The following is a 20359-nucleotide window of genomic DNA, read 5'->3' as shown; positions in this document are numbered from 1 at the left end:
GCAACATGCTATAAATGATCAAGGACTGAAGAACAGCACCCGAGACAGCTTTGGATGTTGTTGTTTGATATTAATGTAAATTGCTACCAGAGTCTGAGACACAGACAACCTTTCTACTAACTGAACTATGTTCCTAACAGAGCCTTTGAAATCTAAATATCTGAAATGATATAGTTACTGCTAATGGTACACTTTAAAGTATATAATAAAAAGGAACTGGGTAACATTGAGGACATTAAAGAGTCTGGTAAACGTACTATAGCTTAAACTCTGTTATTATCTGATAACAATTACTTGATAACATGACAATTTCCCATTCATAAAGAATTTCTGTATAGCCAGAGGGTTATGATTTACTATTTTGTGTGTGTACACGAGTGTGGTTTGTTTTTTTTTTTAAGAATTATTTATTTACACTGTAGCTGTCTTCAGACACACCAGAAGGAAGCATCGAATCCCATTACAGATGGTTGTGAGACACCATGCAGTTGCTGGGATTTGAACTCAGGACCTCTGGAAGAGCAATCAGTGCTCTAACCACTGAGCCATCTCTTCAGCCCCACTATTTTGTGTTTTTATAGGTTTTGTTTTTTCTGTATATGTATCTGTGTGTTTCTTGTGCTTTCTCTTTGTTGTCTTATTTTTTTGTCCTGGTTTCTTTCTTTCTTTCTCCCCTCCCTCCCTCTCTCTCTCTCTCTCTCTCTCTCTCTCTCTCTCTCTCTGAGAGTAAGAAGGCTGGAGTTGTGGGGAGAGGATCTGAGAGGTGCTTGGGGGAGGAGTTGGGGGTGGAGCTGGAGAGGAGCTGGGGAAACCACAATCAAAATATATTGAATGGAAAAAAATATTTTCAATTAAAAAGAGTGCAAAACTACTAACAAACATTTTAAAGTAACAGAGAGCCTTTTCTAAATCTAGGACAGACAGACACACAAACTGTGAGGACATATAACCTGTGACGACGGGTGGAGACGCTTGAGTTGTCTGTCCCGTAACTGCTTTACTATTAATTGGTTTTGCAAAAATCAGCTTCGTGATCACTGGACCCGAGGTTGGTGTTCGAGGCTTCTTAGCAATCTGAAACATAAATAACTATGAAGATATCTGTTTCCATAAAACATGTGTGCTGTAAAACGAGACAACACTCATACCTTGTAGTAAAGTCAGGTCAGTTACCAAGTGTATCTATATAAAACATGTAATGTATTACTGTAGAAAACATTTTAAAAATCCATTCACCCTATATGTGGACAGACCCATGGCTCCAGCTGCATATGTAGCAATGGATGGCCTTGTTGGGCACCAATGGAAGGAGAAGCCCTTGGTCCTGCCAAGGTTGGACCCCCAGTGTAGGAGATTTTTTGGGGGTGGGGGGTAGATGGGGAGGGCAACACTCTTATAGAAGGGGAGGAGGAGGGGTTAGGGGGCTGATGGACACGAAACCAGGAAAGGGAATAACATTTGAAATGTAAATAAGAAATACCCAATTAAAAAAAGAGAGAAAAAAATCCAGTCACCAAAATACTCATATGATCATTATGTACTAAGTGCATGTGTCCTAATACTCTATTTTCCAATAAAGCCCCAGACTCTCTGAAACATGCAGAGGGTGAGAAGAGTGAAGCTTAATAGTAATAATATCTAGTAATCAGAGTGTACCCACAATATAGTTTTCCAAACAAGCTATTCAGGAATAAAAAGATGGAGGTTAAACAATACAATGACGGGGCACTACTGCACGCACGCCCACATTCACCGGCACCCCAGTGTCAACTACAGCTTTACAGCAACATAGTCCTCCTTTCTTCTTCTCTTTTTCATGTGCTGTATTTTTTAAAAGATTTATTTATTCCATGTATATATATGAGTACACTGTCGCTGTCTTCAGACACACCAGAAGAGGGCATCGGACCCCATTCCAGACGGTTGTGAGCCACTGTGTGGTTGCTAGGAATTGAACTCAGGACGTCTGGAGAATAGTCAGTGCTCTTAACCTCTGAATCAGCCCACGGGTTCTGATTTTGAGATATTCTCTCATTCATCCGCTAACACAGGCCTGGAGTTCACTATGCATTGCAGGTTGGCCTTGAACTCAAAACAATGCCCCTGCCTCAGTTTCTCAAGTACTGAGATTCCAGACAGGAACCACCACGCCGCGCAGACTTAGCCCCATACACACATATCAGAAGAAGAAGAGGAGCTGAGCCACTTAAGGTCAGGCCTTCACTCCCAAGTGTGGAGGTCACAGGTACAAGCCACCATAGTCAAGCTCAGTGTCACCAAAGGCAAAGTCATCTCCGCTAAAAGGCAGGAGCAGAAACTTACCTGGCATAAAACTCAGGACTTAGTGTGTGAAGAGCATTAGCTATTTTATCTCTTGGCAGATATGCACAGAGACCCTGAAGCACTGTTTATTGGAGAGGACTAATATGAGTAACAGAAGAACACGAGAAACAGCACTGAGCACAGCTGAACGGCAGCCTTACGCGCCCCAAGTACAGATGGCAGCACGCACTTACACCCAGTGCTCCTTTCTCGAGCTCAGAACATTAGCGACACAAATCCCTAAAGATAAAATCCTTTCTTCAAACGAATCCACTGGTGATGGCAATACACTCAGCTTGCAAACCATGACATATCTGAGCAGATTACCTCTACTTTAGAAAGTTGGTATACCCTAGAGACACAAAGGGACACAGTCCAGCGTGCTCAGTAAAGCTCTAAAGCAAGGTGGAATTTCATAGCTACACACCGAGTTAGTGACCGCAGAGGTGGACAGTCTTAGAAACACACAGCCTTAGCTAGACAGTAAGACTCTAGTGTTTCCCATCATACCCTCTGTGCTTACCAAACAGGAAGATGATCTAAACAATGGAACAAAAGCACTTAAGCTAATTATTCAAATGAACGACCTCACCTTGTTCTTATGGTAGTATTCCTTAGCACTGCGAAAGGTACCCATCTCCAGATAAATGAAGAAACCATAGTTTGTTTCAAATAAGCCTCATGCTGCCTAGCTGGCCTTGCCTGACTCCTTTACTCTGTCCTCCTGCCTCTCCCTCCCAAGCGTGGGCACGACAGACACACGCCACCAGTCCTGTCTTTACCTTAGGTGATACTGCGTATGCCCTTGAAAATGACTCTGCTGGTACTGACACTTGTGTTCCGGGGTCGCTTAGGTACCAAAGTGAACTGGCCTGGTCTGTAGTTGGTTTGCCAGAGCAGAGTGACTGCCTGGCAGGCACCAAGCTCAGCAATCCCAGTACCGACTGCTCTTGCAGAGGACCCAGACGGCTCACTAGGACCGACTCCAGTTCCAGGAGAGCTGATGTCCTCTTCTGGACTTTGCAAGAACTAGGAACACACACAGTATACATACATATACACACACTCGGGTAAAACATTCATACAGATAGAACATTCATACAGATAAATAGACGAGAGACAGACAGACAGACAGACAGACAATAGACAATATGCAAGCAGACAACTTTTTATAATTTTTTAAAGAATCATTTTCAATAAATTTATATAAGCAGATTAAAACAAAATAAAAAAAGAAAATTTTTAACTAAGGTAGCAAAGTGAGCCAATAGCATGCAGATAGCTCTGAGCAGTACGGGGACACATTCAGGGGTCACTAAGGAGCTGTGCTTACACTGCTGGCTACTTATTCCAGCCGGCTCTTAGAAGTTCCGCCAGCACTGCCTGTGGCATTTGAAGACGGATCTCCTTGATTCTCGCCCCCTGTGCGTACTCTAACAGCCTCAGTACTCTGATTACATTTTCTAAGATTTTTCATTTATTCTATATATGAAAGTACACTGTTGCTCTCTTCAGACACATCAGAAAGAGGGCATCAGTTCCCATTACAGTTGGTTGTGAGCCACCACGTGGTTGCTGGGAACTGAACTCAGGACCTCTGGAAGAGCAGCCAGTGCTCTTAACCACTGAGCCATCTCTCCAACACTCTGACTAAATTTAAAAGAATGCTGTCGACTGGAGGGGTGCGGGAGTGTCTAAATTTTTATACTTAAATTTCTCAAAAGAACACAAATATTATGGGGTCTAATGTAGTAATACTAACTTATTTTTTCAAAATGTTTCATAAGTTGCTTTTGAGTTAGAAAGATCTGAGCTACCTAAAATCAACTGTATACTTAGAAAACATTCTAAACAGGTCTCTTTGGCTTTCTGTTGTTTGCTTGCTTGTTTCTCAGTTGTGTGACACAGTGTCAGTGTCTCACTATGGAGCCCTGGCTGCCCTAGAAGTCATTCTAGAGACCAGACTGTCATAGAGAGACCCTGAGTGCATAAGACACGCACCGCCACGCCCAGCTCTGTTATGTATTTAAAAAACAAAACAGAAGTTTTAAAAACAAATGGAATCAGATGGTATAAAGCCAATAACAATAAAATAAATTAGTATTAGGTCCGAGTCTTTTATTGTCAAATGCTTAGGAAATTAAAGCAAGACATCCGTGGATGGACAACATCAGTGTTTATATATACACTGCTCTCGGAAGTGAAGAGATGGCATTCTGGTCTCTATCACCCGTTCCCTGAGAACATGATGACCCATGGCCAAGGCCTATCACAGCAGGTCTAAATACTCAGACCTGATGCCTCACAGAGGTAAGGGAAGTTATCTCATTCACGAATACCTCAGCAAAGATAAACAGATTAAAGTGAGGGGTAACAAGCAAGGAGCATCAGCTGTTAACTGTAACAAAGGATACAGCAGGTTACAAGGTTTGAGAAAGCTTAACCTTCTTAATACAATGTAAATGAGAATTAAAGTTTCTAAAGCTTTCCCGAAACAATAACCAAAGCTTTGATGTACATGTCAGCTAAGAGGAAGTAGCAGTCTCTCCCAAACATTCCTGCTCGCCCCTCACTCCTTTGTTACTTTGTCTCATGCCTCTGGTGTCTCCTCCCACCCCCACTCCCAGGGTGTCTCTGTGTAGCCCAGGCTATCTTGGAACTCTCTGTTGACCAGGCTGGCCTTAAACCCAGAGTGTATGTCTGCCTCTGCTTCACGAGTGCTGGGAGTGAAGGTAAGGGGGAGCCCAACTGGCTGCCTTCTAGTTTCTCTCCAAAGATAACTCTTCCACACAGGAAGTGTACTGGGGTTCCCTCTAAGTCAAGCACTGTATGTCTAAGTGCTGTAAGGGCCTAAAGAGACTTTGGGGCCATCAAAACTGAAAACATTTCATGTATACCCTGGTGATCTTTTATTATACTGTCCATATTATTAAGCTCTACTCTGAAGGATCCTTAATGTTTTGAAAACTATATAATACTATGTTTTGTTTGTTTCGTTTTGTTTTAAATGATAAGTAGCCATCTTAAGCTAAGGTACAAACTTCAGAGAGCATACGATCCAAGCCACAGCCTATGGATGACATGGGGGGGACTCGAACCCAACAGGGTCAGCTCAAAATGCACTTTGCCCCCTTGTGTTTGGTATCTTCCTCATACTGCAAACAGGAAGGACAGTGATGACCAGTAAGTGTCAATCAGGACACAGGCACTGTGAGCAGCAGCTACTGCTGGCTCCACACGGCTCTCAGAACAGCTACGTTTACCTCGTCTTTCGTCATCACTCAACCAGGAAAAAAGAAAAAAGATGGATTGATGTCATAGTTTTGCAGGAAATTGGGCATCTTTATGCCAGCAAAATAATACTCTGTAGCCAAACTACCAATATATATAAAATGCATAAAAGGCTATAAACATACAATTTGAAATTTAATCAAACTTAGTTTGCTATAAGTTCTCTGGTAAAAAAATTTTCATGGGCATTAGACATATCAAATTTAAGAACAAAACAAATCCACACAATTACTTAAAACATTCAAAAGAATTAATTGAAAGTTAGGCAATTAACATCCCTAGAAAGACAACTTTGAGTCAGTTGAACTTTTTAACATGCACTGTAAGTAATGCGCCCTTTTTGGTTTTTACCTGCACTGTTTTTAACTGTTGGGTCTGTAACACAGAGGGCTGAGTTGTGGTATTAATCAGTTGACTTCCTGGGGTCAGTGCTGAGACCCCAATGGCAGGTTTCACCTCTGGCCTCCCTCCAATGGTAACTACTTTGATCTGCTGCGGTGGTAACTTAGCGTCTCCTGGTTGGGCCTGAGCTGTAACTTTCTGAGCCTGGGGTAGTTGGCTATGGGGAAGTGCTAAAACAATTGGTGAGCCAGACTTGCCCAAAGTTGTTAAGATTAACTTCTGTCCATCTGGTTTAAGGGTCTGATTGCCAAGTTTAAGATCAGATGTCTGTGATACTTTGTTTAAAATAATCTGATTGGCTGATATAGTCACAGGAGTCTGAGCACCAAGCTTTTGAAGGCCACTCGGAAATGCTGGTTTCACTGTGGTATTGGAGTCTGCTTTAGAAACTGTGGTATTCACTGCAACTTGGTTAGTGTGATTACTGTACACTGTGATTGGTTCCGTGGAAATGGGCGTGGCTGTAGAGTCACCAGTAGAATTTATGCTGACAATTTCTTCCAGTTCTGTCTCCATGGGAATTGGGGATGACACAATTACAGCCTCAATGCTATCCTCATCCACTAAAGTAATAGCAGTGTCCATTATGTCGTCTGGAAGCAAGCTATTCACCTCGGCCGGCACCACCTCCATGGTCGCACTGCTTCTGGAAGGATGCCCAGGTGCTGTAAGAAAAGGGGAAAGACCCGTTATCAGGGTTTGCAGCAGTTTGAAAAATACATTAAGAAAAATGTAAATAACAAAATAAGCAGTCTTGACACTGACACATAATTAACTGGAGGATATCCCTGATGCTGATCTAAATCACACCACTTTTAAGAACCTAAGATATGGGGGTTGGGGATTTAGCTCAGTGGTAGAGTGCTTGCCTAGCAAGCGCAAGGCCCTGGGTTCGGTCCCCAGCTCCGAAAAAAAGAAAAAAAAATTTGGAAAAAAGAACCTAAGATATGGAAATATCTTTAAAAACGTCAATGGCCTATATACAAATGGCACTACCCTGTTTATAAATATTCATTAAACATTAAAGGAGTTTCTGGACGAATCCACTTCATGACTGGAGACCAAATGAACTATAGGACCCAAGTCTAATCAACTAGCTTCTCACTAAGGGAATTTTTCTTTGGAAAGATTTTAAAATCCTCTGCGATTGAAAGTGTCAAGGGGAAACTAAGATTGTACAAGTCTAGAGAGATGGCTCAGCAACGGTTGCTCTTGGAGAGGACCGGGGTTCAGCACTCTCATGGTGGCTAACAACATTCTAGAACTCCAGTTCCTGGTGATTCAATGCCCTCTTCTGACTGCCACAAGCACCAGGCATGTACACGACATACATCCATGCATGCAGAACACACATATAAAATAAAAAGTAAATACAACAGAAAAAAGAATGTACAACCAGCCCCTATCAAGGGAAATAATAAGTGTAGATTACAGACAAATCAGCCAAAATGCTTTTACCTAAGAATCCTTTAGAACTCCCAATAAAGGAGTGAACTTCAGTATCAGCATGTGTTAAAGACAGTACGGATGGACCAGTAAACTGTTTACTGGGAGAACTTTAAAATCCCTTAGAGCCTCATCGGCAGCTCTTGCTTTCCTTCTTTTGGAGATCATCCCACTACCTAGCACAGACTGTCCTTTACTCCTTCGGCCGCCTGGGTACTACGATTGCAGGGGGCATCACCGCGTCTGCCTTACCTTCTTTAAAACAGAGCTACCATCCCCAAATTCAGAGTAGCACATACAGCTGGCGTGGTGGTTTGAACCTGTGACCCCAGGCCTGGAGAAGCTGAGGCAGAAGGACTGTGGGATGTTCCTGGACAGCATGTGTCACCCACAAAGGTGTAGCACCTGCAGGCAGTACACGGTATAGAGGAGCAACGCAGGTCCTGCTGCTGCCAGAGTCAGCGGCAGCACAGAGAAGTTACTGTTGACAGCACGGCATAATTTCCCTCCCCACTCTCTGATATGTGTAACATCACCACCCCTACTTCACAGATGAGAGGGTTAAATAACTTCCTAGGCAACTAGTGAATGGCAAAGACCAGATCCAAACTCTGGTTTTGTATAGTTCCAAAGTTGGTCATTTTAATTGCAAAAGCATAAGATGATAAACATTTACCACTGGTGTTTTAAAATGGGCAATAAAGCAGGCCTAATCCTTCAGCGTCAACTCCCTGTCCTAAAAGCCCACACTATATACGTGCTGGCTTTCACAACAGCTTTGCGGTTTTGCTCACACTAGAACTTCATGTCCAGATGCTGCTCAGCATGAGAATTCTGTCCCAGAAAAACTACCATCAACACCCAACCAACCAACCAGACAGCAGAGCATCAGACCAAAGCGCCCACCCCACCCAGGAGAATAGCATATGAGTGTTGGAACCAACTCCCATTCTCTTTAGAAAAACAATAGGTACTCTCAACCTTAACCCTGAGCCCTTCTTCAAGCCCCACTTTGCAGGTTGCAAAGCAGCGGTTCTCAACCTGTGGGTCACACATCAATATCTCTCACCCTGGATATCTGCATTAAGATTCACAAGAGAAGCCAGGCAGTGGTGGCTCAGGCCTTTAATCTCAGCACTGGGGAAGTGGTGGCTGATCTCTGAGCTCGAGATGAGCCTGATCTACAGAGTTTGAGGACAGCCAAGACTATGAGAGAAACCCTATCTCAAAATAAATAAATAAATAAATAAATAAATAAATAAATAAAAATAATACTTGGGGCTGGAGAGATGGCTCAGTGGTTAAGAGCACTGACTGCTCTTCCAGAGGTCCTGAGTTCAATTCCCAGCAACCACATGGTGGCTCACAACCCTCTGTAATGAGATCTGATGCCCTCTTCTGGTGTGTCTGAAGAGAGTTAGTGTATTCATATACATAAAATAAATTTAAAAAATAATAATACCTATAATTATAATAACTATATTATGAAGTGGAAACTCCTAGTTTCTTTGGAAAGTTGGTTATGTCAAATGATAAACAATGTACACAAACTGGACACTGGGAAGGATCAGAGCCATGAACACTCCTGAACCAGCTGCATGGACACGGAGGTTTGCAGATATTCATAGCATAGGGTCAGTGAAAATCCTAACCACAGTCTCATAGTCTCTACACGAGGGCCCCACCCACAGCCACAGTCTGCACCAGAGAGCCCCACCCACAGCTACTCGGTCTCTACCACAAAAGAGCCCCACCCTCAGCTACAGTTTCTTCATTTCTCTTACTATGAATTGTTACATTAAGTGAGATAATCTGGGTTTCTGAATCCATAGAGCCATGAAAGTTTGATTTATCCCTCTCTATTATTTATTGAAAAGAATTGGAGTGATGTAGCTTAAAACCCTGAACCTAGTGTTTACAGCAGCATTATCTAACAGTTTCAAACTGAGAAAGCTCCAATGCCCATTAGTAAGTGGACGGATATACACAGTGTGAATGATCTGTGCAGGAGAACATTACATAACCGTCAAAAAGAAAGAAACTAGTAATGAATGCAACAGAAAGATCAATCTCAATTCATGCTGTGAGGAAGGGCATACTCCACACCTCTTGTATGCCACCGGTAAACAGCACAGAAGGGCCTGACTTACAGTAGTTCAACTGTGATTTTTCTTTCTTCTTTACAATGGGGCACAGGCACATAGGCATGAATTCTGGCCTTTCTTAAGGTGACAGCCGGAGGCAAAAGTCAAGGCAGGGAAGGAGCTGGTGACTCCGCACTAATAAGCAACCTCGGCTTTCAATCCTAAGAACTCACTCCTGCAGCCCAGCCCACCCCTGTGGTTTTCAGTGAACGCAAAGCTCCATGTTCCCCCTCACTGCCGTCCTGTGGAAATCCACACACACCAAGTTTTGAGGGCTTCTTCACGCAGCCACTCAGCAAAGGGCCTGGATCTGACTGTGCAGTAACTAAGGATTGCCTCGTCGGCTTACACTGCTCAGCTGAGCCTCTAAACACCACCTAACAGGGAAACTCTCCTGTCCACGTTGTTGCTGTCTACCTCGCAGGTGAGTGAGTGCTCACTGCCCAGAAAATCTCACAGCCTGTAACCTAGCCCACCAGGACCCCATCCTTCCTTCCCCTTTTTCAGAAGCCATGGCCCAAGTTGAGGTGGGAGGTTTAGGTTTTTAAATAAGCTATTTGCTAGCAGGGAAACCCAGTCACTGCTTCTCCCCGACACACGAAAGTCCCAAGTCTGAGACAGAGTGTGTGTGTGTGTCTGTCTGTCTGTCTGTCTGTCTGTCTCAGTAGTGCAGAGGTCAGGTCCTCTAGCTCCCAAGCCTCACAAAGAAGACAAAGAATCTTTAGACAAACCTTTCTGGCTTGTAGAAGGTGATGATGTTTTCTGACACTGGACTATAAACAAAGCGACCTTTGCTACAGCGGGAGATACCGTATCATCCAAGGTCATTTGCTATATGACCCCCCTTGGTTTTGCTAGGCAACCCGGGTCATGTGATGACAGGCAAATGTCCTGCTTCTAAGCCACATTCCTAGCTCTATTTTATTCTGGACAGAATTTGCCTAAGTCACTCAGGTTAACCTGAGTTGGGATCCTTCTGCCTCAGCCACCCAATAGCAAGGACCATGGGCACACAGCATCATGGGAAAAAATCTTTAAAACAAGAGCCATCGTTGGGCAGTGGTGAAGCACACCCTTAATTCTAAGAGGCAGAGGCAGAGGCAGCTGGATCTCTGAGTTAGAGGCCAGTCTGGCTTACAGAATGAGTTCAGGACACGCACACACCAACAACAAAAGGCAAAAACTGTCACTGTCTTCCTCACAGCTCATACAAAAATGCAACCCCTCCCCTGTAGTCTCCCAAGAGCATATTTATCCCACCAACATTTCATACTCCAAGTGTGCGCATTCTGCACCGTTCAGTCTACCCGCAAGCACTCTGCTTTATGCTGTTCTCCATGATGTTCCCTACTTCCCAAGTGTCCATCATTAATACTGAGATATAATTGACTTTTGATTGCTGTCTACTTATTATTAATTATAACTTATTAACTGCAGTAGCTTTCAATGTAGATTCCTCTTTTTTTTTTTTTTTTAATTTATATGAGTACACTGTCATTGTCCTCAGATGCACCAGAAGAGGGCATCAGATCCCATTACAGATGGTTGTGAGCCACCATGTGGTTGCTGGGATTTGAACTCAGGACCTCTGGAAGAGCGGTCGGTGCCCTTAACCAGTGAGCCATCTCTCCAGCCTTCAATGTAGATGCCTTAAAATGTTCATCAACGCTTGTCTGCAAGTGGTAACGGGCAATGCCCCCTTTCTCATCCGCATGCCTTCCATTTCCTTTGCCCTTCTGCATTTGCGGTGATGTCACACAAAATGACTTAAGGGGATGCTTGATGACATGCTTCCCAGTGCCATCTATTAACTGTAGGATTCTCAGATCCCCTTCGCATTGAAAAGGTTGGCTTTCATTCTGTTTTCTGACTCTTTCGATGGTCCTTTGAATATATAGACATACAGAGATATAGATATGTATATGGGTTCATTTGTGGGCTGCTGCACAAGTACAGTGGGGCAAGTGTAGAGGGCAGAGGACAAGGGAGAATGTCAATCACTAGGACAGAATATAGGCCAAACGCAAAGCCATCTTGCCCACCCTGAAGAGAAAACAAACAAAATAAATACAAAAATAAACTTGGCATAAAGAAATAGAGCATTGACTACTCTTGCAGAGGATGGGGCTGGGTTCCCAGCACCCATATGGCAGCCTACATCCATGAGCTGTCTCCAGTCCCAGGCGGTCTGATGCCTTCTTCTGGACTCTGAAGGCACTACACACATGTGACACATAGGCATACACAGGCAAGACATCACTACATACGAAGTAAAAATGAATACATCATAAAGAAATTAAATGAGCTCCAGTGGTGGTTCGTGTGTATAACCCAAGGACTTAGGAGGTAGAGTAGGAAGATTATGAGTTCGAGGCTAAGCCGGGTAGTGGGGTAGTGGTTTAAATGAGTAGTGGCCGCACAGGCTCAAACGTGAACACTGGCTCCCAGTTGTGGGGCTGCTCGGGAGGATGTAGAAACCTTTACAGGTAAGGCTGGAGGAAGCCCATCACTGGGGGAGGATGCTGAGGCTTCCTCACAGTCACATCCTCCTTCCTGCTCTGTACTCGCTGTGCATGGAGGGAATGTGCAGCTTCCTGTCCCTGTGCCGTGTCTTTCCTGCCACAGTGGGTTCTTGCTCTGGAACCATAAGCAAAATAAACTGTCTTCTTGAAGTCGCTTTTGGTCATGGTATTTTATCACAGCACAGAAGGGCAACTGATAGCCATGTACACATCAAGACCCAGTCACAAAAGAGAGGCAAGGATGGAAAGATAGCTTATCAGTAGAACACTGGCCTAGTATATATATGAGGCCCAACCAATGTTCAATTTCCAGCAACACACACACACACACACACACACACACACACACACTTACACACTTATGTCATATGCTTTTCTATATTTTACCAAAAAATCAGATGGTATCTACTTTAGTCTAAAAGTTAAAGTAATTTTAACCAATCCAGCCCTACATTCTCAATCCATCATGCCTCACCCTTGTGTTAACTGCTGGATTTACTGTTACTATTTTGCTAATAAGCATTTGTCTACATTCTGTCCTTCTCTTTTCTTGTAACATCTGCCTGGGCATGAGGCAGCCTGATAGAGATGAAGTGCGTACATTCTCTGCTCAGGAAGACTGTGACACAGCTGTCTTTCCTTCTCCCATGCTCCTTAGGCTGTATCAGTGACGACACGTAGCTCAGGAAGCCTTCTCTAGGTCTCAGGTGCCCTTTGTGTGCACTGGCCTTCAGTGACCCTGCTTCAGTCTGCCAAGCTTCTACAGAAGAAACCACTGCCCTGGCTTCAGAAAGGCTTTTTTAATCTTATAAATTTAATATCTTTGATAAACTCTTACTGTTTCACCTTTGGTATTTGATAGTTTGTGTTTCTGAAGAATTTGTCTATTTCCTCTTGCCAAATTTATCAGCACTATATAATTATTTGTGTGTGGGGGGGGGGGGTTAAAGTTAGTGTAATAATCTGTAGCTTATGGAGAAAAGTGTCCTCTTCATTCCTCCCACTGGTATTTTGTTTTCTACCTTCTTCATGGTTAATCTGGCTAGTGGTTTCAGGTCTCATTTTTACCTGGCTAAGTGCTAGCTTTACCTCCTTTCTTCTGAGTGCTTCAGGTGTGATCTGACCTTCTTTTTCCAGAATCTTAAAAAGCCAAGGCCCAGGGCTCAGCAGCAAAGCCCAGAAGCCCAAGTGTTACTTCTCTGTCACTCTTACCCTAACGCCTGCTACTGTAATTACATTCACATAAGATTTCAGGCCCTGGCTCAGATCACCCTGACGGGGAAGCCCTCTATACCTACCACAAGCCGTTAGGACAAAGGGAAAAAACTAACCAGAAGAACAGCAATGCTACTTTAAATGTACTCCACTAAGGTCAATTTTACTATTCACTTCCAAACATTTTCTAATAACCCTTATGACTTCATCTTTCACTCAGATAATAATAGATAACATTTAATACCTAACCATTTGGAGACTTTCTATGTATTGTATATCAGCTTCTAGTTTAACTCTTCTATTGTCAAATGACAGAAACTCTAGCATTTCCACAATCTGAACTAAGACAACTGTGAGTCGGTTAGGATCCGTCCTGGTGAAGTTTTCACTGGTGCACTTGAACACTCACGCGTTCTGAAGATACAGAATGTCAGTCAAGTTGGTTTTGAATATTACTTCATAGCCCACATCCTCACTTATGTTTAGTCAGGTGTGGTGGTGCACTTACTCATGTGACCCCGAGTATGCTGAGTGCCGGGCAAGCCTGGGTTCTATAGCAAGGACAAAGGCAGAGCAACTGGCTGAACAAGGGACATAGAAAGCCAACTGCTCTACTGTTTTAGCAACCACTGAGAGAGGGTGGTAAAGTCCTGAGATGTGACAGTGCTTTGACTATTATCTCTTTTGTACATTCTGTTTCTGGTCCTTTAAAGAAAGCTCTGCTTTTAGAAAACATAGGACCCAGAAAAGCACAGCATGGTGGTGTATGCTAGAAACCCCAATACTTGGGATGCAAGAGGGTTATTTTGAGGCAATTCCAGGGCCAGCCTGAGTGAGTCTGCTTCATAATGGGGTAAACAAAGGGGGAAGAAGGAAAAAAAGGAAAAGAAGAAGGGGGAGAGGCAACAGGGAACAGAGAGAGAATGCCCACATGAAGTTCTTAGTTACAGACGCAGAAGCCTGTTTGTGCCTTTCTGAAGCAGGAGTTCAAACTTGTAGTAACAAACAGTCTGACTTGGTTTGGCCAGTCTGTAAGTAATGTGGGGCTGTACAACGTTCCGGAGCCAGGACACCTCAGAGACCGTTCAGCAGGCCACAGGGCACCTCGTATCCTTCTAGATTTCCATTTGGGCCACATGCACGGCATACTTACCTCCACTTAAATAAATTCTCCAAAGAAGCTTGTGAGCACAGCAAGCAAAGGGTTTGGCCTTTCAGTTACATGATTCATTCCCTAATTTTATCCCTTAGGAATGGGAGCTATGTGCTGGTGTGTGTGTCTTCATCAGTGTCCAAGTCTGTTCTAAGGAAGACAGGCTCTTCATAGGCCAAGGACGTTAGCTTGCTTCACATGCACAGGAGTGACCCCCAGTGTACAGAGGGGAAGAACCCAGAACATAGCATGGAATCCTCATGTTTCCAGTAGTCTCACCACCCAGCACGAACATTCTATGTCTAAAACCAAAAGTACACTCCCAGAAGTCAATCAAGTTTTACTCCCTCACAGCTGAAAACGGTTGAATGGTTTAAGTCCAAGCAGTGACTCTAATGATTTCTAACTGTCTCAATGACACTAAAGCCCTCTGTTAAATACAGCCCTCATTACCATGAGGCACTACACCCCGCTCCAAGTCTCCTCACAGCATCTACTGTCACTACGAGTTCTTGACTATTTGTCTATAGCTTGATTACACCCCCGGCCCAGTTCTTCAAGGCGTGAGCTACAGCGGGAAAGAGACCTGCTCAGCTCCTCACCATCACAGCCTCTCGTCCTAGAGCCTACCACAGCGCTGGCAAACAGCAGCCTCTCAGTAGACATTTGAAAAATGAATAAATTAACCATAGACGAGGGATACCACTGAATAACTCCACCATTATTTACGGCGGGCTTTGCAAAAAACTATCAACATAAGGTGGGTGTGCACAGTCCTCAGGACTGCACAGCACTTTGGTAAAAATCCACCATAAGACATGCTAACAAGCTGAAAAGCCATTTCCAAGTCCGCCTTTCAACAACAGCCTCTGCAAATACTTTCCATCTAAAACTCCACGCGGCCTGACTTTTAACTAGCTTACAGTTCTATCAGCAGCTTAACTGAAGGCACTTTCTCACTTTGAGACTATTTGGGAAATTAAGCCCCCAAGAGCTTAGAAGAAACCAACAGACAAAGAGATAATATGCCATCTCAACGTTGGACTAGACAGCAGCTAAGGAGCTGCTAAGGAAAAACTCCACAGCAGAGACAAACAGATTTTCTTTAGCACAGGGATAATGAAAAAGAAGTAAGTTTATCTAAAATTTTAAAGTAATATAGATGGAAATAAAAGGCTACATCTTGACATTTTAAAGAATGTATTACAGTGTTAGCACAGAAGAGACATACCAGAAGGCTGAAGCAAGAGTATCTTGAACTCAGTCAGCACGGATTGTGTGGAAAGACCTTACCGCAGACAACAAGCTACTGTTTAGGATTCCACAGGGTAGAAGGACCCATTTCTGGTCATGGCTCTACCTGCTGCTTGTCATGTGTACCGGCTCCCTCTGAGGACCACCTGGAACAAGCATGCGCACTGCACCTCCGCCTTGCTTTCCTCCTTCCACATGCTCTGTTTTTATGCACGTTGTACTCCATCGCAGCTGGCCTCTCCTTCCAGACTGCTGATGCCACAGGCCAGCCAGCCTCCCCCTGCTCCTGCTGCCCTGCTTTCCCCACCAAGATGGACGTTTCCCAGATGGAGACTTGTCCTGGTAACCACAGCTGCTGAGGCCATAGTATGTCCAAAGGACAGCAGGAAACAAGGATGCTTAATCAAAGTCATTTGAGAAGCGACCCCCAAACACTAGAGGACGTGACAGGCTCCCAGCATCCTCCTTGCTCTGCTACCATGAACGGTAACCTGGGACTGCAAGCTACAGTGAATGGTTTCTTCAGTTCAGATGTCATATCACAGCTATGAGAAGCAAAACCAAGATGCTAATCCAAGCCTCTTGGATTCCCATTTAATATCCTTATTGATACCTGTAAGGTCAGCATTGTATGTCCTAAATAAATAAAAAGGAAAAGAACACTAGTCAATATTTTCCATATAATTTTTCTTCAAATGCCGTCGACGTCATCTTCATCTTCACCATCTTCTCCTCCAACTTCATCTTCTTCTTCATCATCAGACAAGGTCTCACTATGTAGCCCCTGGCTGGCCTAGAACTTATTAGACCAAACTGGCCTCAAACTCATAGACCCACCTGTCTCGTCTCCTGAGTGCTGAGAGTAAAGATGGGCACCACACTCAGCTAACTATCGCTTTTTAGTCAGTCATTAGATGTGTCTCCTCATTTTCCTCTTTACTTGCATGTTTTTCTTCTCCAACCCCTTAATTATCTATATTTCTCAATGAGGCATGTCAAAATGTGATAGTGATTTAATTTTTAAAAAATTCTTCTTGTGTATATTATATCCCATCCCAATAGTTCCCCCTCCCCCATTCCTCCCAGCCCCCCACATCTTCCCTCCCCCAGATCCACCCCCTAACTCCTCTCCTTGGAGAAAGGCAGACCTCCCAGGGACATTAACCAGACATGCATACAATAAGACCTGTCCCATCAAGGCTGGAACAAGGCAACCCAGCCCACAAGTAGGCCAAAGAGCTGGGACAGCCACACCTCTTCACCTCCATCTCACCATGCCCCTGCACCCTCTTCACCCCCATCTCACCATGCCCCTGCACCCTCTTCACCTCCATCTCACCATGCCCCTGCACCAGCACCCTTAACCCCTACACACACTCCTCCCACTGTTAGGATTTCACAAGAACACAAGCCACTCAGTCGTACATCTACGCAGAAGCTCAAGATCTTTTTTAATCTGTGGCTGGGGAGGTGGCTTAGCTGGTAAATTTGCTTACTACCAAGCCCAATGACCAATGATTTATGGGTCCACTTGGTGGGAGGAGAGAACCAACTCTCAAAACGTTGTCCTCTGGCCTCCACATGAAGACCAGGACATGTGAACTCACACACAAAACAGTAAATTAATTAAAATAAGATTAGATGTTTTTAATCTTTGATATATCTTCATAGAAATACTAAATACTAATCTATCATATAAAGTGTAGATCATGTATTAATTACTCCGTCCTTTTGCAATAACAGTATCCAATCTCCACAGCCTGGAGAATACTATGGCATTTTACTTATGTCCCTTCATCTACAGTACATCTCATATAAACATATGTCCCTAAGTACGTTTCTGAGGCTGCCATTCCATTCAAAAGTTGTTTGCAACTCAGCGCCTAGTGCAGTCAGGCCGCTTCCGGCCTATCATTTCAATCTGACCTGCAGTGATTTTGAAACTGAAAGCCCTTGGGGCAGTGATGTTTATTTTACTTACATCCTTTGCATAGTATAGGACCCACAGACAACTCCCGATACAGGTTGGCTGGTCCTTATCCAAAATGCCTGGAATCAAAAGTGTTCCAGATTCTCTAGTTTCACATTGGGAAACAAATTAACTACAATTATCCAGACCGTTGTACTCATGTATTTAGGAATACACTCTCACACACACCTATGTAACAAAAATTAATGAGAAAGGAGGTCATGAACTTCAAAAAGAACAAGGAGTGTACATGGGAGGTTTTGGATGGAGGAAAGAGAATGGGGAGTGCTGTAATTATAATTGAATAAGTAGTAATAGTAGTCACAGCTCACTATAAAGATACACACCTTTAATCCCAATACTCAGAAGCAAGATTCTTTCTGTCCCAAGTTGGAGGTTAGTGTGTGCTACTAAGAATGTCAGGTCAGCCTAGGCTACAGAAAAAGACTTTCTAAAAAAGGAAGAGAGAGAGAGAGAGAGACAGACAGACAGACAGACAGACACTAAGAATCAACCCAAAAGGCACCAAAGTTGGTGGTTCCAATGAACCTGATCATGAGCTTGGTAGTTAAGGGGCAGCAGCTGCCCTTCCAAGGAGCCTAGCACCATACGGCAGCAGCTCAGCACCGTCTGCACCCCAGCGTCACGTAGCCAATGCATGCTGTGGGCATCAGTGCATGCTTGTGGGCACTATATGCATATGGTGCACAGACAAAATGCACACACACACAAAAGCTAGCCTGGGCTACATAGCAAGACTGCATCACAAAACAAACAGAAAACCAAAATAACCAAGCCTTTTTAAGTTTTAAAATTTCTTACTCTTACTCTAAGTAAGCTAAATGATGTAGACCTAAATAATTGCACCATAATTTTAAAAGACAAAAAAAACAAACAAACAAAACCAAAACAAAGCAAAAAACAAAAAAGCCAAACTACCTAATTCCTACTGAATAACGCAGGATCAAATATATGTGTGTACATGTATTTCAGTTCTAGCGCTTAACCCCTTTAACAAGGGAGTTAGTTTTGATGCAGGTGCAAGTGCAGGTGCACATATGCCATGTATGTGCCGGTTCTTGAGGCCGAAGGCGCCAGACTCCCTGGAGCTGGAGTTAAAGGCAGTTGTGAAGGCATGAACACTCCTAATGGGTGAGCTGTCTCCTCAGCCACAACTCTACTACTTTGTCATTCATTTACTTATTGGGAGCACACGTGCCCAACACAAGTTAGAGAGCACTTGTGACAGCTGCAGGACTGTTGTGTACCAGCCTTTACCTGCTGAGCAGTCTGACTGGTCCCTCAAATTATATGTTTAATGAGCAACAATAATTAAGTCTTCTAAGTACTTCTCAGGTATTTACTGTAAAACATTCTTTGGCTTCTCATTCTTGTATTAAGTCAAAGCCAAAGTCCAAACTATATATACATAATATACATATATATTGTATATATATATTATATATAATGTAGATATTATTTATATATATAAGATATATAAATATTCAAAGTATGTGTCCTTTATATCACAATATACCACATATACTAATATGAAATATTATCATATCACTTTGTAAACAACCTAAGTAAGAAAACTTATTGCTAGTTGCAAATACTACTAGTAGGCATTTCTTAACTATTAACCTGTTTATTCTCATAATTCAAGGTCACTGACCCAACCTTCTACCACTTAAGGTGAAGGGAAAAGGAGAGCCCCAACCAGTGTATAAAATGTTATATACCATGTATCCCTGTTAATGTCATTCCTGCTGGATGTAGAGAGGCTGCCTAGTAACCCTGTAACAATCTACAACAGTGTGGACCGTCAGATGACAAAAGTAAGCTGGGGCCATTATAAGGTCAATCGAGCCTTACAGTCAAGGTATCAGTGCTCTAGTTACCCGAACAAAGAAGCAGCATTTGTAATATAACAGGTTCCAATCGCCTTCATCAGTTATACGAGCTCAGAGCTTTCATCCAATCATCACATCTCTCACAGGGAAGCCAAATTCATAAGCAGAACTGTGCTCCCAACCAGAATTTCACTTGTAGTTTACAGCCTCTTATAAAATCTCCCATAACGGGGGCAGGAGAGGTGGCTCAGTGGTTAAGAGCACCGGCTGCTCTTCCAGAGGTCCTGAGTTCAATTCCCAGCAACCACATGGTGGCTCACAACCATCTATAATGAGATCCGATGCCCTCTTCTGGTGTATCTGAAGACAGCTACAGTGTACTTATATATAATAAATGAATAAATCTTTAAAAAAAAAAATCTCCCATAACTTCATTCTCTGAATTCATGAAATTAGATGGGGACAGTGAAAAAATTCCATTTAAAAATGAACAGAGGAGTTGGGGATTTAGCTCAGTGGTAGAGCGCTTGTCTAGCAAGCGCAAGGCCCTGGGTTCGGTCCCCAGCTCCGAAAAGAAAAAAAAAAGAAAAAAAATGAACAGAAAATACGATTTACAGTATTAACTGTTATTTGCCAAGTGGCAGGATCAATGGTGCCACCCCAAGATGACAAGGCCATATAAAATTTTTTGACTACTACAAAATTGGTCCATACATTCAAGAATAGATGAGGACCGCATCCCAACAAATTCCAGACTATGCCCTGTCACCAACATTAAATGTAGAAGA

General features: G+C 43.3%; 1 protein-coding gene across 7 annotated transcripts in view; it reads right to left on the bottom strand.

The window, feature by feature from the left end:
- The window catches only part of Lin54 (lin-54 DREAM MuvB core complex component), a 79999-nt gene that overhangs the window by 56981 nt on the left and 2659 nt on the right, over positions 1 to 20359 (bottom strand). For 4 of the 7 annotated variants that reach the window (XM_006250658.5, XM_006250657.5, XM_006250659.5 and 1 more), the window contains 2 exons: positions 5965 to 6680; positions 951 to 1074 (listed from right to left, as the gene is read on the bottom strand). In XM_006250658.5, the coding sequence (XP_006250720.1) occupies positions 951 to 1074; positions 5965 to 6648 (808 nt within the window). In that variant the 5' untranslated portion in view covers positions 6649 to 6680. Of the gene's footprint in view, positions 1 to 950; positions 1075 to 5964; positions 6681 to 20359 lie in introns of those variants that run through there. The other 3 variants (XM_006250661.5, XM_008770022.4, XM_017599168.3) reach the window with 1 other exon arrangement.

The sequence above is a fragment of the Rattus norvegicus genome, chromosome 14 (assembly GCF_036323735.1).
Source record: "Rattus norvegicus strain BN/NHsdMcwi chromosome 14, GRCr8, whole genome shotgun sequence".
Classification (NCBI taxonomy): Eukaryota; Metazoa; Chordata; class Mammalia; order Rodentia; family Muridae; genus Rattus; species Rattus norvegicus.
Note: the sequence above shows the minus strand (reverse complement) of the source record. Positions and strands in the feature narration are given on the sequence as shown.